The sequence below is a fragment of the Sycon ciliatum genome, chromosome 13, assembly GCF_964019385.1.
Source record: "Sycon ciliatum chromosome 13, ocSycCili1.1, whole genome shotgun sequence".
Lineage (NCBI taxonomy): Eukaryota > Metazoa > Porifera > Calcarea > Leucosolenida > Sycettidae > Sycon > Sycon ciliatum.
Genome location: NC_088655.1, coordinates 8,541,992 through 8,557,798, shown reverse-complemented (window position 1 = coordinate 8,557,798; position 15,807 = coordinate 8,541,992). Strand labels below are relative to the sequence as shown.

Here is a 15,807-nt window from a genome sequence, read left to right as displayed (position 1 = left end):
TAGAAGGGAGCTGGAGTTCTTGTGAAATGCACCGATGTTTGTGTTATTACTTTGTCAATCTTTCTTTCTCTTCTTTTTTCATTAGCACATGCATTCGTGATTTATCTTGCTTTCGTTTTTAAAATTCACACTTGTGTTGATCACTCCTGTTGGTATTGGTGTTGTTATACGTTAGTTTTACAACCGCAATATCCATTTGCTATTCACTCAGCGCATGAGCTGTATGAAATTATTCTATTAGTGATTGATAAATATGGTGGTAAAGACACACCTGGCAATATGGCTGTAAACACGTGCCTCCCCACACACGCTCTCTAGGATGCAAAGTTCTGGCACAGAGCTCTTCTTCTCACCACCACCACCATCAGTTCGCGCCTGGCGCCTAGTCGATGCATGGTTTGGGGTATCCGACATACCAGGCTGGTACATCAAGTAGCGCATGGCACATAGAAGATGACACAGCAACAGCATAGCTCGATTGCGACGTACTTTTCGTCCCCGCTGGACTCATCAGGCAATCTTCTTCTTGGATATCTTCATACGGAGCTTGACTCTGGCGAATAAAGTTGAAGACACCACTGCAGCTGTACTTATGGTTTTACCACCATATTTATCAACCATAAATACAGCTGCAGTGGTGTCTTCAACTTCATTCATTAGTGATGTCGAACAAATTATTGACGTTTCGGGCCAGTCACCCATCGTCAGAAAATGGTTCTAATGATGGGTGACGGGCCCAAAACGTCAATACGTTTTTCGACATCAGGTATATAATAATTTTCATCCAGCGCATACGCCGAGGGAATAGCAACTGAATAGAGCGGTAGTCAGTTGACTTACCCCCTTTTACTGACAATGCAGGTGCGTGATGTCCACCACTTTCTGAATTTCTTTAACATAAGGAAATAATTGAAGGTGTATCCAATTTCGAAAGAAATGGTGTCAGCACCGGCGCAATCCACACAGTTCAGTAAAGTCAATTTAGCAACCGAACGTTTTCGTTCCCTTCTCATTATGGCTAAGTACAAGGAATAGTGGAAACGTGTTTCTTTTCTTTCTATAATAGTTCAATTTTGTTTCATTGACAACAACAGTTCACTTAACTGTATAGTCTCGGACCCGACGCCGACCCTGTGTTTGAATATCAGCTGGGCTTGTCCGCCGCCGACAAAAAGAAATATGCTGAGGTTGTCGAAGCATTCGACACGTACTTCCGTCCTGCAACGAATGTCGTCCACGAGCGGGCGCAATTCGAATACTTCATCCAACGACCAGGACAAACTCTTGAGGAATTTGTCCGCGATCTATACAAGGGAGCCGAATTCTGTGGCTTTGGCGGAGAGAAAGAAAACCGGATCAGGGACCGTGTTGTGGCACACATGAGCAAGAAACGCGTCAGCCGTGAGATCCAGATGAAGGAGGCATCCGAACACACCCTTGCCAAGGCACTCGCGTATGCCCGGCAAGCGGAGAAAGTGGAGGACCAGGCTGCAGCTCAGGGTCGCTCTGCAGCTGCTTTGTCCGTATCGAAGCCAGTGTCCTCATCAGCCGTCTCTCACCGCCCTGGGGACTCGGGACGCAAGGAACCCACACAGCAGCATCCCAACAGTGGCGCCCGGGGAGTGCTCGAACTGTGGCCGAGCTCATGCTTAGGGTAAGTGCCCAGCTCGCGGCAAGTCGTGTAATGCGTGTGGCAAGCGAAATCACTTTGCACAAGTGTGTCCAAACGCCAGGTATCCGATGTCTCCGAGTCTGCACCAGTGCGTGACAGTGACTGTAACAGTTTTCCCCTGTTCTCTATAACTTTACACTCCCTCGCACCTCATGCGTCTTACGCCTGTCTATTAGCACCTTCATTGGCGCCATTGCCACATGTATACTATCACATTTTGCATATAACTGGTCGAGGCACGCTCAACCAGGCCTCTTACTTTTCAAGTTTGATTAAACCTGTTACACTGGTAGCAGAGGATGGTTCCTACTCTGCTTTTGGCAGGTGTTCTGGTCGCTCTGCTTACGCTCCTCGTACTCGTCGTTCGGCTGATAAACGATATCAAGACCGCTCAGCGCGTTAGCCAAGGAAACCGAACGATACATCCGAACTCGGAACCGTGGGAGCCAACACCCCGCCTTACGAAAGAGCCGCCTGTGTTTGGAGGAGATTCCGCTACATTCAAAGAATGGACGTTTGCAATGGACATGGCCCTACGGTCGTTGGCGCTCCCAAATGCGGCACAGAGGGTCGACTACGCGGCAGGATTTTTGACTGGAAACGCTCGTCTTTGGTTGATAGCGGCATTGGAAGCTAACCAAGTGTTTTCCGACTGGCCTGCTCTGAAAGCGGCACTTGGCGATGTGTACGGACCACGGCACAACGAGGAAACATCGCGTATGGGACTAATTTCCGCAGCGCAGCGCGGGTCGCTGGACGCATACATTGCTGCTTTCACTCGCCTCAGCCTGCAAGTGCCGGAAATCGACCACCACACCAGAGCGCTGCTGTTCGTCAGGGGTCTAGTGCCGCACATCCAGCGACAGGTCATGCGTGAGCATCCACGTACCCTGGAGCAAGCTGTCATGGCAGCAAACACCGTGGAGCAGTCGTCAGGGCCACCGGCGTCGGGGCCACCAGCCAGTAGAGAGTCGCGTTCCGTGCCCAGCTTCCGTGGTCAGACTCAGGGCCTCCGCAAGCTGACGGACCAAGAGCGTGTCCAACTGCGAGCAATGGGACACTGCTTTGCTTGCAGGAAGCCAGGCCACCTCGCTAAAGACTGTACTGAGGGTGGACAGCGCTACCCAAACGCTGGTCGCCAGTAAGAAAGGGGGTGCGCTTACTGGCGACGACCCAAGCACCCACGCCGGTACCAGTCGCTAACCGGTTCGGAGCTCTGGAGGTTGAAGACGTTGCTCTCCAGGAACCTACGGAGCCGGAGACACCCATAGCTGTAGGAAATTGTCCCGTTGCAGAAAGGTGTCATGTCAGCAACGTCAGCGTCGGCAATGAACCTGAACACGACCTACTGCGCATACAGGGAAAGATCGGCGGTCGCCGTGCAGTGATGCTGATAGATTCCGGTTCGACGCATGACTTCATTGCAGACAGTTTTGTTCGAAAGCATCATCTTGACACGGATGCAAGCTCAGCAGTGCTGAGCGTAACATTGGCGGACGGCTCGACCAGCGAGGTCCCGCAGATTTCCACACGCACGCTAAGGGTGACAGTCGGGGGCTTCAGTGAGGAACAGCACTTTACTGTGTATCCCCTGACTCGCTACGACGCTATTCTTGGCAAGCCGTGGCTTACAAGGAACAACCCCAGCATCAACTTCCGTACGAACGAAGTTCAGTTGGACGGTGAGCCCTTTGTTGCCGAATTGCCTGCAGCTAACCCGCCGACAGCCGACCGGCCATCTGTGGAAAGCATGTTTATCAGTGGCCGACAAGCTCGTCATGCCCTGAGGAGTGGAGCCGAGGGGTTTCTTGCATGGGTCACTGCTGCAAACGAGGAGAATCGTTCCGGGCCACAACTCCAGGAATCAGAGCAACAAGACATCCAGAACCTGCTCAAGAGGTACCAGGATTTATTTCCAGACGAGCTGCCGAATGAGCTTCCACCGAAGAGACCAGTCGACCATGAAATCCAGATAGAAGATGGAGCCAGACCACCGTCTCGACCCGCCTACCGCCTGCCGAAACCAGAGATGGACGAGCTCCAGTCACAGCTGTCAGAATTACTTGAGAAGGGATTCATTGAGCCAAGTAAGTCGCCATACGGTGCACCTGTGTTTTTTGTGAAAAAGTCGGATGGTACTCTGAGAATGGTGTGCGATTGGCGAGAATTGAATAGAATTACGATCAAAAACAAAGCTTGTCTTCCTAATATTGATGACTTATTCGACACGATCCAGGGCAGTGCATATTTCTCCAAGTTGGACTTGCGGTCGGGGTACAATCAAATCAGAATTCAAGACTCGGATGTTTCTAAGACGGCCATTAATACGCCGTTCGGCCACTTCCAATTTAGAGTCATGGGATTCGGGCTGACTAATGCCCCGGCCACCTTTCAGTCACTCATGAACTCTATTCTGCAACCGCATCTCCGAAAATTCGTTGTAGTATTCTTGGATGACATTCTAGTTTTCAGCAAGACCTGGGAAGATCATCAGCATCATCTTCAAACAGTTCTAGAAACACTTAGAAATAGTGAGCTGTATTGCAAACAGTCTAAATGCGAATTCGGCGTGAGAGAAGTTCTCTTCTTGGGGCATAAAATCAACGGCACATCAATTTCCCCTGATCCCAAGAAGATAAGTGCTGTGGAAACATGGCCAACTCCGTCGTCAGTAACTGATGTGAGGAAGTTTCTTGGCTTTGCAAACTATTTCCGAAGGTTCATAGATCGACACTCGACCATCTCTCGTCCATTAGAAGAAATCACCGGAAAAAATTCACGCTTTGAATGGAGCGCTGCTAGACAGAAGGCATTCGAGTCTCTAAAATCAGCATTACTCGAGGCGCCAGTGTTGCAACTGGCCGATGTTGAGAAAAGCTTCACGGTAGAAACTGACGCAAGTGACTTTGCCGTGGCGGGTGTGCTCCTGCAGCAGGGAGAAGATATGGATTTGCATCCCGTAGCCTATTGTAGTCGGAAACTGTCAGCTGCAGAACGCAACTATACTGCGGCCGAGAGGGAAACGTTGGCTGTGGTATTTGCATTAAAGTGCTGGAGAATCTATCTATTCCGCCACTTTGACCTGATGACTGATAATATGGGTGTTGTCTATTTACGAACCAAACCGACTCTCACCAAGCGTGAGGCAAGATGGGTAGAGTTTTTAGCTGACTATGACTTTACGGTCTTTCACAAACCAGGAAAGAAAAACATTGCCGACCCGCTTTCACGCCGTCCAGATCTGTTCAGTGATTCTGAAATAGGCGGGTCATCCTATCCTCCTAACATTCAGTTGAATGCCATAGAGCATACCCTAGAGATTAATCCAGACTTAGCGCAGTTAATTGTCAGCGGTTACAAGTGCGACAAGGATCTTGCTCCCATTATCAGGAGACTGAAAAATTCAAGCCATGACAATCTGCACGACCGTTACCTTCTAAATGAAACACCCGGTTATCTTTATCTCAGATCTTCACCACAGAACAGGTTATGCATTCCAAAGAGTAGCAAACTCCGACTCGCCCTGCTTCAAGAATACCATGACTGTGTGACTGCGGGGCATCCCGGTCGAGATCGCACCTATTTCAGACTCGCTAGATATTTCTATTGGCCCAGAATGGGACTGGATGTAAAGGCGTTTGTCAAGTCATGTGACGTCTGCCAACGAGTTAAAGGCGGCCAGCTAAAAACTGGTCTCTTGCAGAATTTACCAGTGCCCAGTCAGCCGTGGGCGGATATCTCGATGGATTTTATCATGGGTTTGCCTAGGACCGATACAGGTCATGATGCTATATATGTATTTGTAGACCGCTTGACAAAGTGTGTACATTTAGCACCTACTTCCTCTACTATTGACGCTAAAGGAAGTGCTGATCTGTATATTCAACATGTATTTCGACTTCATGGTTTGAGTTCTAGTATTGTATGTGATCGTGATCCAAGATTTACGGCAGCATTTTTTCAGGAATTGTTTGATCGCTTAGGAACGAAACTAGCATTTAGTACTGCCAATCACCCTCAGACAGATGGCCTAACTGAACGAGTAAACAGAATAGTAGAGGATGTGCTGAGGGCTTTTGTAAATCATAAACAAGATAACTGGGATATGCTCCTACCTCTCTGTGAGTTTTCTATCAACAGCGCTACTCAATCATCTACAGGAAACACACCGTTCTTCTTAAATTACGGTCTAAATCCCAGAGCGCCACCCGACTTCCTCAACCCTATTCAGGGAGGCAGAGATTCAGCTGATTGGTTGCAAGCAAGACAAGACGCGGTCAAGATCTCACAAGATGCGCTAGTGGCAGCTCAAGCTCGTCAGGCCTTCTATGCAGATCGGACAAGGGTCGAGGGAAAGCTGAAGGTGGGAGATTTGGTAATGGTCTACCGGGATTTCCTCCTGACTCCTGAAGCTCGGGACCGACCATCCGATAAATTACGCCCCAAGTGGTTTGGCCCCTTTCCTATAACCCATGTGGTCGGCCCGAATGCCTACAAGCTCAAGTTGCCTCATACCAGCCGCTGTCACCCGGTATTTAATGTGTCGGCACTCCGTGCCTACGAGAAGAACGCTATTCCTAATAGGAGACAGCCTACGCCTCCGCCTATCACGGACCTTGATGGTCATGCCCGCTATGTGGTGGAGAACATTCTCAGTCACCGCCGCCGGCAGAATCAGCTTCAGTACCTAGTCAAGTGGCAAGGCTACTCTGATGCCACTTGGGAGCCTGAACATTATTTGTTGGATGAATCTGGTAATGACATTGTTCCACTTCAGAAGTACAAAACCTTGGCTTCTGCCCGCTGAGTTTTGCAGTTGAACTTCTAGTTTCACCTTACACATTTGTTGAGCTTATTACACTTTATTTGCATGGAGTTTCAGTCGTCTTATTGTGTTACTTCAGTGCGAAGCCTTTTTTCGTCTCGCACGTGTTTGCGCTTATTGTACTCTATTCCACTTGAGCATTTGGGTTATAAGCTCCTTCCTCTCCATAGGAGGGGGATGATGTAACAGTTTTCCCCTGTTCTCTATAACTTTACACTCCCTCGCACCTCATGCGTCTTACGCCTGTCTATTAGCACCTTCATTGGCGCCATTGCCACATGTATACTATCACATTTTGCATATAACTGGTCGAGGCACGCTCAACCAGGCCTCTTACTTTTCAAGTTTGATTAAACCTGTTACAGTGACAGTGAAACTGTATTCATCGGTTCTGCTGAGTCAAGTGGGCCTACTTCACCGTGGTTTGCTGATGTGTGAGTTGGAAACCGCCCTGTTTTTTTCAAGTTGGACACCGGCGCGGATGTTACAACGATGTCATTGAAGGCGTTCAAACGATTGTCGCCAACACCTAGCCTTTCTGCCTCCACCATTCAGCTACACGGCCCTTTTGATCACCTCTTACCTGTTCATGGCGTTTTCACAGCACACTGCTCACATCGCCACAGATCCACAGACATTCCTGTGTATGTCCTGGAAGGAGCTACCACTTGGCTCCTAAGTCGGTCAGCATGCTCTGATCTCGGTTTGATCCAGCGCCTGGGATCTGTGTACAGCAAACCTGAGTTGGTACAGTGTATGAAGGGCCCAGCTGTAAACATCCAGCTCATGTGTGAAGCCACACCTTACCACTGCATGACTCCCCTACTCCAAAGTGCGCGACGAACTGGCACCCATGGAAGAAGGTGACGTTATCGCAAAGGTGGATGAGCCGACTGATAGGTGTTTACCAATAGTTCCAGTGTTAAAGCCCAATGGGAAAGTGCGCATCTGCGTTGATTTGAAGCGCCTCAACGCATGCGTAAAACGAGAAACCTTTCAGCTGCCAACACAGGATGACGCGCTTTCCTCGCTGCCTGATGCCACGGTGTTCTCCACACTAGACGCAGCTAATGGGTTTTGGCAACTGCCGCTCGCGCCACACGCTGCGCACTTGACGACATTCATCACACCGGTTGGCCGGTATTGCTTCAAACGGCTGCCATTCGGTATTACTTTGGCACCAGAGATTTTTCAGAAGCGCATCACCAACCTCCTGGATCAGCTCCCTGGTGTCACCGTGTATATGGATGACATCATCGTCTCTGGACGCACCGTTGAGGAGCATGATCGAAACCTGGAGGCTGTTTTCGACATCCTCAAGAAAGCCAACGTGACCGTCTATGAGTCCAAGTGTCACTTTAGGAAGAGTGAAGTGAAGTTTCTGGGCCACATCGTCTCCAAGGACGGTCTGCGGCCGGATCCACGGAGAGTGTCTGCTGTTACTGACCTCAAGCCACCGAAGAATGTCACGGAGCTGCGACGGCTTCTTGGCATGTTCAACTTCATGTCACGGTTCATCCCGAATCTGTCAGAAGTCAGTGCTCCACTTTGTCTTCTGCCAACAACGCAGTCTGGGAATGGTCTGCAATGCAACAAGCAGCCCTGGATCAGCTAAAACTGCTCGCTACCGACACCCCCTGTCTGTCATTCTATGATGCGAGACGGCAGGCAGTCATAAGTGCAGATGAAAGTAGCTATGGTCTCGGCGCTGTTTTGCTGCAGAACCACGACGGCAGTCTCCGTCCAGTTGCGTACGACGTCGACTGAGCAGCAGTATGCACAAATTGAAAAGGAGTGCCTCGCCGTGGTTTGGGCCTGTGAACGGTTCCATGGCTTTGTGTACGGCGACCCGTCATTGACGGTCCACACTAACAACAAGCCATTGATACCTCTGATCAACACGCGCGACTTGAACCGTGTACCACTGCGCTGCCAGCGACTGCTCATGCGTCTTTTGAAGTACAACCCCGCAGCTGTGTATATTCCCGGAAAGCAGCTTGTTGTAGCGGACGCCCTATCACGCGCTCCGGACGCGTCGGTCGACACGCCAACGTTTCAGCTGGCGGAAGAGATCTCTCTTCACATATCAACGGTCACCAGTGAAATCGTCTCGGCACGCAAAGCGGAAGAGCTTGCGGCTAACACTGCAGCAGACACCGTCTTGCAGCAAGTCCTGCAGTACACGAATTCTGGGTGGCCCGACTCAGCCCATCTTGTAGAGGATGCAGTCCGCCCTTTCTTTCACGAACGTGCCCTACTGTCATGCAGCAATGGCGTCCTGTATCATGGCACCAGGATCGTCATGCCACCCAAGCAGCCTGCCTTGGTCCTTGCCGCCACTCTACACGAAGGCCACCAGGGTGCCACAAAGTGTAAGGCATTAGCGCGAAACTCAGTGTGGTGGCCAGGCCTTGCCAAAGAAGTATACGCACTGGTCGTAGCATGTCCCTTCTGCTGTAAACACCGCCTCCAGCACAGCGAGCCACTTGAGCCGGTTTCGCGCCCTCAGCTCCCATGGCACACCATTGGCTGTGATCTGATGGAGCATGATAGTAAAGTGTACCTCGTGGTAGTTGATTACTTCTCGCGATTTCTCAACGTCATCCCGCTGCGTTCCACGACGTCTGCCAGCATTGTCTCCAAGCTGCATAGTCTATTCGCCACCCATGGCATCCCAGCATGCCTTGTGAGTGACAATGGTCCCCAGTTTGCAAGTGCGGACTTCCGTAGCTTTGCCCACTTGTACGACTTCAGTCACCGAACCTCCCGTCCTCACTACCCCCAATCGAACGGCGAAGCAGAACGAGCTGTCCGAACTGCTAAGGAGCTTCTCAAGAAGAACCTGAGTCTGCCTGATGCTCTCCTAGCGTATCGCAACACGCCGCTAGCCAACGGCTTTGCGCAAGCTCAGCTTTTGTACGGTCGACGTATCTGCACGACTGTCATGACCTCTGCAGAGCAGCTTCACCCAGAATGGCCCGACATCACCGCTCTCCTGACCACTGAGCACACCCTGCAGGAGAAACAGAAAGAGGTTTACGACAGCCACCATGCTGCCCGACCTCTGCCGCCATTAGGGCCCGGTGACAAGGTGTGTATCCCAGACTTGAAGAAGGAAGGGAAAGTAGTGGAACGCCTGTCAAACCATTCATAAAATGTGGAGACAAACACCTGCACTGTTCGTCGCAACCGCCGACACGTCATCAAGCAACCCTTGGACGACACCGCAGTTGTTGTTGATGTTGAGCCAAACACCGCTGACCAGCCAGCAGCACCACGTTGTTCGGAACGGGCAACTCGAGGTGTCCCAGCAAACCGTCTCGAGGTGTCCCAGCAAACTGTCCCACAGTACCATACCATCAAAGACAGCTGGCCACAATATTCAAATAGGGGTTTCAAATGCAAGATCATAACGTGAAGCACCTTGGAAGAATGAGTATGTATGCGAAGTGTATCGGGATTATGCATGCAGGACGATAGTGCGGGTTTGAATCCTAGGTTATATTATCTTGAAAAAATACTTCAGTATTTACACAATTGGGTGAACTCACCCATTCCACAATTCTCTGCAAAATCTGAACCATTCCATTATAATACAACGTTTCGGCAGTTGGCCATCGTCAGGTAATAACAATGAATACCGTGGAAGCCACACAAGAGCAGTATATATATATATATGCAGAGTATAGTGCCAAAAAGAGATGCAAATTATGTCACCTAGTATGCAGAAGGGGGGGGGGGGGACAGAGAGAGAGAGAGAAGGTGCAACTAGCACATCACGGAGAAGAAGCAGCAGAAGGTAGCTCGCCATTGCACTGTGCTCTGTGAAGTGAGCGCGCGTGCCATGGCGTTACGCAGAGTGTGGCGCCAAAAAAAAGGATGCGAGTTATGTCACCTCTATGAAGAGGGGGGGGAGAGAAGTTTGCCACCCGCACCGACGGCAGGGCGCTGGGCAGTAGCAAGCTATGACTAGTCGACTGTGAGTATGAGTCAGGTGTGAAGCAGGGAGACAGGGTGATAGGAAACAGGTGTAGAGTGACGACTTGTGACGACTTCCGAGTCGCAGAAAAAGTCAAAGTATGTCAAGTGTGATGAAGCAGTGTGGTCAAAAAGTGAAAAAGAGGCAAGTGCAGATGGTAGCCCAGGTAATGAAAGTAGTATACTAGTACATGTATATGTACAGTATGGTGTAATATTATGCAATATGCATTATAGAAGGTCCCAGCCGGTGCTTGTGTTCACTGTTAATAACCAAGCAACTAAAACTGAATCACTATCCGGACATTGTCATCAACGAGGCACGCACACGAGCTAGCAAGCCAAAGCGTCAGCGTTGGACAAACCCATCCAGTGCCTTCTTGAAATTACCATTCAAATCTGACCAAGTGGATTATGCTGTAAACAAAGCCATACAAAAAAATTATATAAAATACCCGTCAGAGTCGTGTACGAGAATGCTGGAAGCCTGAAGCGTATATTGTGCCAGTCTGCCCTAGTACGTCCATTATGCCTTAAAGCCAAAAACCCAGCACAGCGGAGAACGAGAGGTCGGCCCAAGTGACCGTGCCTGACATGCCAGACGGGGGCCCAGGATGCCTGCATGCAGAAAAATGTGGTATACGAAATAAAATGCAAGAAATGTGTACAGCAATATGTTGGCGAGACGGAGCGATTCCCTGAGACCCGGCTGGATGAGCATACTGGAGACGCACAAAGGAGGACAGTAGACAAGCCCTGGGGGGACCATTACAGAACCAAGCATCCTGACTGCACTTTGGCTTGTGGAGAAAGTGCATTCTCGGAAGTCACCATCATCGCCAGAGAGCCCGACAGAGCCCGTCGCAAGCTTCGTGAGGCCATTGAAATACGTGACTCCAAGCCACCAGTTAACACAAGCACCGGCTGGGACCTTCTATAATGCATATAGCATAATATGTATAGATTATAGACCGGTTAGGAGGTCTATACAGGATATATAGACCGAGTAAAAGACCGAGGTCCCCCGAGGTCTTTTACGAGGTCTATATATCCTGTATAGACCAACTATGAGGTCTATAATCTATTTATCGTGTTCTCCACGCAATAGTTTCTCTTCATATACGACATATCCTTGTAATTCTAGTATTATACTATAGCCTATACCGCATTGGACTGCATTGAAAGTCAAGATCATTGTTTAAACTACGTTCAGCATCGGTAGCACAGTGGCTGGGTGGTAAGGAAGAGTGACTGAGATTCACAAGGTTGTGGGTTCTAATCCCATCTTGTGTATTTCTGCTTTCTTCAAAAATTTCTTTTTCTAAGTTGGAGAGAAAATTTCTAAGTCCAAGAAGTTCTAAGGAGTCAAATATAAGTAGTCAAATATATCGCGTATTTGACTAAGCAGTCAAATACGCGATATATTTGACCGCTTAGGTATCAGGGAAATTAGTGGGGTCAAATACTAAGAAGGCGATAATACACCATACTGTACATATACATGTACTAGTATACTACTTTCATTACCTGGGCCACCATCTGCACTTGCCTCTTTTTCACTTTTTGACCACACTGCTTCATCACACTTGACATACTTTGACTTTTTCTGCGACTCGGAAGTCGTCACAAGTCGTCACTCTACACCTGTTTCCTATCACCCTGTCTCCCTGCTTCACACCTGACTCATACTCACGGTCGACTAGTCATAGCTTGCTACTGCCCAGCGCCCTGCCGTCGGTGCGGGTGGCAAACTTCTCTCCCCCCCCCCTCCTCTGCATAGAGGTGACATTACTCGCATCCCTTTTTTTGGCGCTACACTCTGCGTAACGCTATGGCTCGCGCGCTTACTTCACAGAGCACAGTGCAATGGCGTGCTACCTTCTGCTGCTTCTTCTCCGTGATGTGCTAGTTGCACCTTCTCTCTCTCTCTGTCCCTACCTTGTGCATACTAGGTGACATAATTTGCATCTTTTTTTGGCGCTATACTCTGCGTATATATACTGCTCTTGTGTGGCTTCCACGGTATTCATTGTTATTACCTGACGATGGCCAAGTGCCGAAACGTTGTATTATAATGGAATGGTTCAGATTTGCAGAGAATTGTGGAATGGGTGAGTTCACCCAATTGTGCAAATACTATGAAACTGCAGGCAGCCTCAAAACCTCTTCTCAAAAATACTTCAGTTGGAGAAATGAAAAAATACATAACATCTCTATGTTTTTTCGCCTAGGTCAAGGTGGTAGACGGTGTCGTATTACCCTCGAATGCAAAGAGAAAGTTTATATAACCCAATAAATTCTGCAATTACTTTTTCGTAACTCATATTCAAACCGATTGAAATGTTTTTGCAATACAATGATGTAACCAATAAATGGAAAAAAACATTTCCATCAGTTCTAATAACATGCATGATGAACTAGACATAAAAGCATAGCGTAGGGCCCTGAGCTTCCAAGCTCTCTCGTTAATAATTCTTTTTTCAAACGGGTCCAAGTAACCCGCCTCCCCCCCCCCCCAGCCCCCCCCCCCCACAGGGTCGCTGACCTGCTTGAACTTGCACTGGAGCTGACACTTCTCAAAGTCCATAACCAACTTAATTGAAGACCAAACCTTCTCAGATGCTAAGTACAGTAAAACCTGTAACTAAAGATCACCGTGACTAGCGACCAGCCTGGTACTAAAGACCACCGTGACTAGCGACCAGCCTGGTACTAAAGACCACCGTGACTAGCCACCAGTCTGGTACTACAGACCACCGTGACTAGCGACCAGCCTGGTACTACAGACCACCGTGACTAGCGACCAGCCTGGTACTACAGACCACCGTGACTAGCGAACAGCCTGGTACTAAAGACCACCGTGACTAGCGACCAGCCAGGTGCTAAAGACCACTTTGCCAGGCACGGAAGGTCTCACATTCATACATGGTTGGGTGGTGCAAACCTGTAGCTAAGGACCACCTGCCACTAAAGACCACTTTCTCTGGCCCCAAGGGGTGGTCGTTAGTCACAGGTTTCACTGTAGAAGGCATCAATTCCCTATGAATTCTTCATCGATAAGTATGCGGAACTCTCTATGCCAGTGCCGGTGTTGCCTTTAAAAACTAAGGGAGTATCTCATAAGTTCGCATTTTATTTTGCAAACGTAACGCATTTCGAATAGACTTTACCCCCCTACCTCCCCCCCCCCCCCTCTATTCGAAAGTCTTATCGCACATTTTTTTGTGTAGATCTACTGTACCTGTCCATGCCTCATGCTATGGTATGTACATGTGTACAGCATTGGGTATGTACATGGATATGAATGTTTTGCTGGTAGAGTACTGTAGTGCATCCAGTAGTTACATTCATTACTGAGTACAAGAACAATCAATGACGTGTACTCATCAATGGTCATGTACACACACATTAACGTACATGTAGTTCCTCCAATTCCCCCCTCCATAACAGCTGTGCATGTACAGTGTACAATGTCAATGTACTGCTGTATAAAAAGCAGGCCAGGTACACGGTTTGATCAGGCTGGTGTGACATTTGACACCTCTGAGTAGCCTGCATGCATGCAGTGCAATGGTTAGCTGATCTGCAAACACAGGTAGTACAGGTAGATCCACACCTAAACCATGTAAACACAGTCATCTGAAGCGATCTAGCACATGCACAGCACAGTGTTGTACACTTCCAGAAAATGTGCGAACTGTCTTTTTTCTATTCGAAAAGGGCGCTACCACCCCCCCCCCCTTCTCCTACCCCTTTTCGAAATGCCTTACGTAAAAAAATGCGAACTTATGACATGCTCCCTAAATGTGTGTGTGTGTGTGTGTGTGTGTGTGTGTGTGTGTTTGTGTATGTATAATGTGTGTGTATGTATGTATGTGTGTGTCTGTGTCTCTGTCTGTGTGCGCACGCGCTTGTGTGCATGTGTGCGCATGCACATGTGCGTACATGCGTGTATGTGTGCATGTGTATGAATCTGCATGTGTATGCATGTATGTGTATGTGTTTGTGTGTGTTTGTGTGTACATGGTTTGGATTCATCAACAATGCTACTTCCAGTATGGTAGGACACCATTCCACATGGCAGCAATGAAAGGTCATGTGTCCATACTAGAATATCTACTTAGTGCTGGACATCCATTGGAAGCGAAAGATTCGGTAAGTCAGGATATCCCTGGTGCATGCTTATTTGTGAAGGAGCAGAAAAGAGGGATTACCGTACTTTCGCGATTAGAGCACTCTCTTGAATAGTGCTCTATGTTGAAGAGTACCTCAGTCTCTAAGAGCACGTTAAAAAATATATAGCCCTCTATTGAATTGTGCCCCCCCCCCCCCGGGCTTGTAACCAAGCACATGTGCACGTTTGGTGTTCCAGGCCATGTGATAAGAAATCATGGTCGTTCTGACGTTATGTCCTGACACTTCCCAGACATACCATTTTGCCGCAGGAGTCTTTGAAGGCCAACATTTTTAAAATTCTCGACCCAACAATAAAAGACTCCGAGAAGCTTTTGAACGAACAAATTTTCTCTGGAAACCGGACAGAAACCTTGCCCCTAACCACTTCACCCCTGCGCGAGCATCTTCGCATCTCTCATACTCCATGTCGAAAGGTCCTTGTCGCGCTCAGCAGTCCACTTGTCAAAATTGGTGGCACGCACAGCACGGAACTTCATGCCATGAGGAGGGCCATTGTGGCCACCTTTTCTCTACCCAATCTTTAAGGACTAGAACTGATCTCGTAGAATGCGAAATCGGCATTCTTGCACATACTTCTCCCACGATAAGTTGAATAACTCCACTAACAACTTGTAGGTCGATTTTCACAATCTTGAGCTTTCTGGAAGGCTCTATCCATAAGGAATACATTTCCTGTAGACATGACGAGCATCAAGGTAAAAGTACAGTGAGCGAAGCAAGCGTACACGCCAGGGTCATGTTAACCCTTTGAAAGCCGATTGAAAATTTCAAAATTCTGCATATTTTCATGTTCTTTGGGACGTAACTTCAGTTTTACTCACTCAATCTTCACAATCTTGGGCTTCCTGGAAAGGTCTCCACGAGAGGAAGAGACTGAGATTACGCATGATGACCAGGACGCCATATCTCCAGCGCCGGAGAGCAGCGAACTAGCGAAAACTGCTTCAAATGCGTGCACTTTCGTCCTGCTCCAGCATTTTCATTTTTCTTGATCGCAGAGTTTCGATTTTTTCGCTGTGTACCCTTTGAAATGTTACCAGTGAAACCCACACAAATTTGAGTAAATCAGCGCGAGGAAAAGTCTCAAAATTCTCAACTTTCGAGTTTTCAAGTGCCGCGATCGCGGCTGAACTTA

At 48.6% G+C, this 15,807-nt stretch overlaps 1 protein-coding gene across 1 annotated transcript in view; it reads left to right on the top strand.

Moving 5' to 3' along the window:
* LOC135829147 (ankyrin repeat, PH and SEC7 domain containing protein secG-like) overlaps window positions 1-15,807 on the top strand; it is a 238,460-nt gene that overhangs the window by 143,212 nt on the left and 79,441 nt on the right. The window contains exon 8 of the mRNA XM_065341553.1: window positions 14,532-14,630. Within this exon, the coding sequence (XP_065197625.1) occupies window positions 14,532-14,630 (99 nt within the window). The remainder of the gene's footprint in view (window positions 1-14,531; window positions 14,631-15,807) is intronic.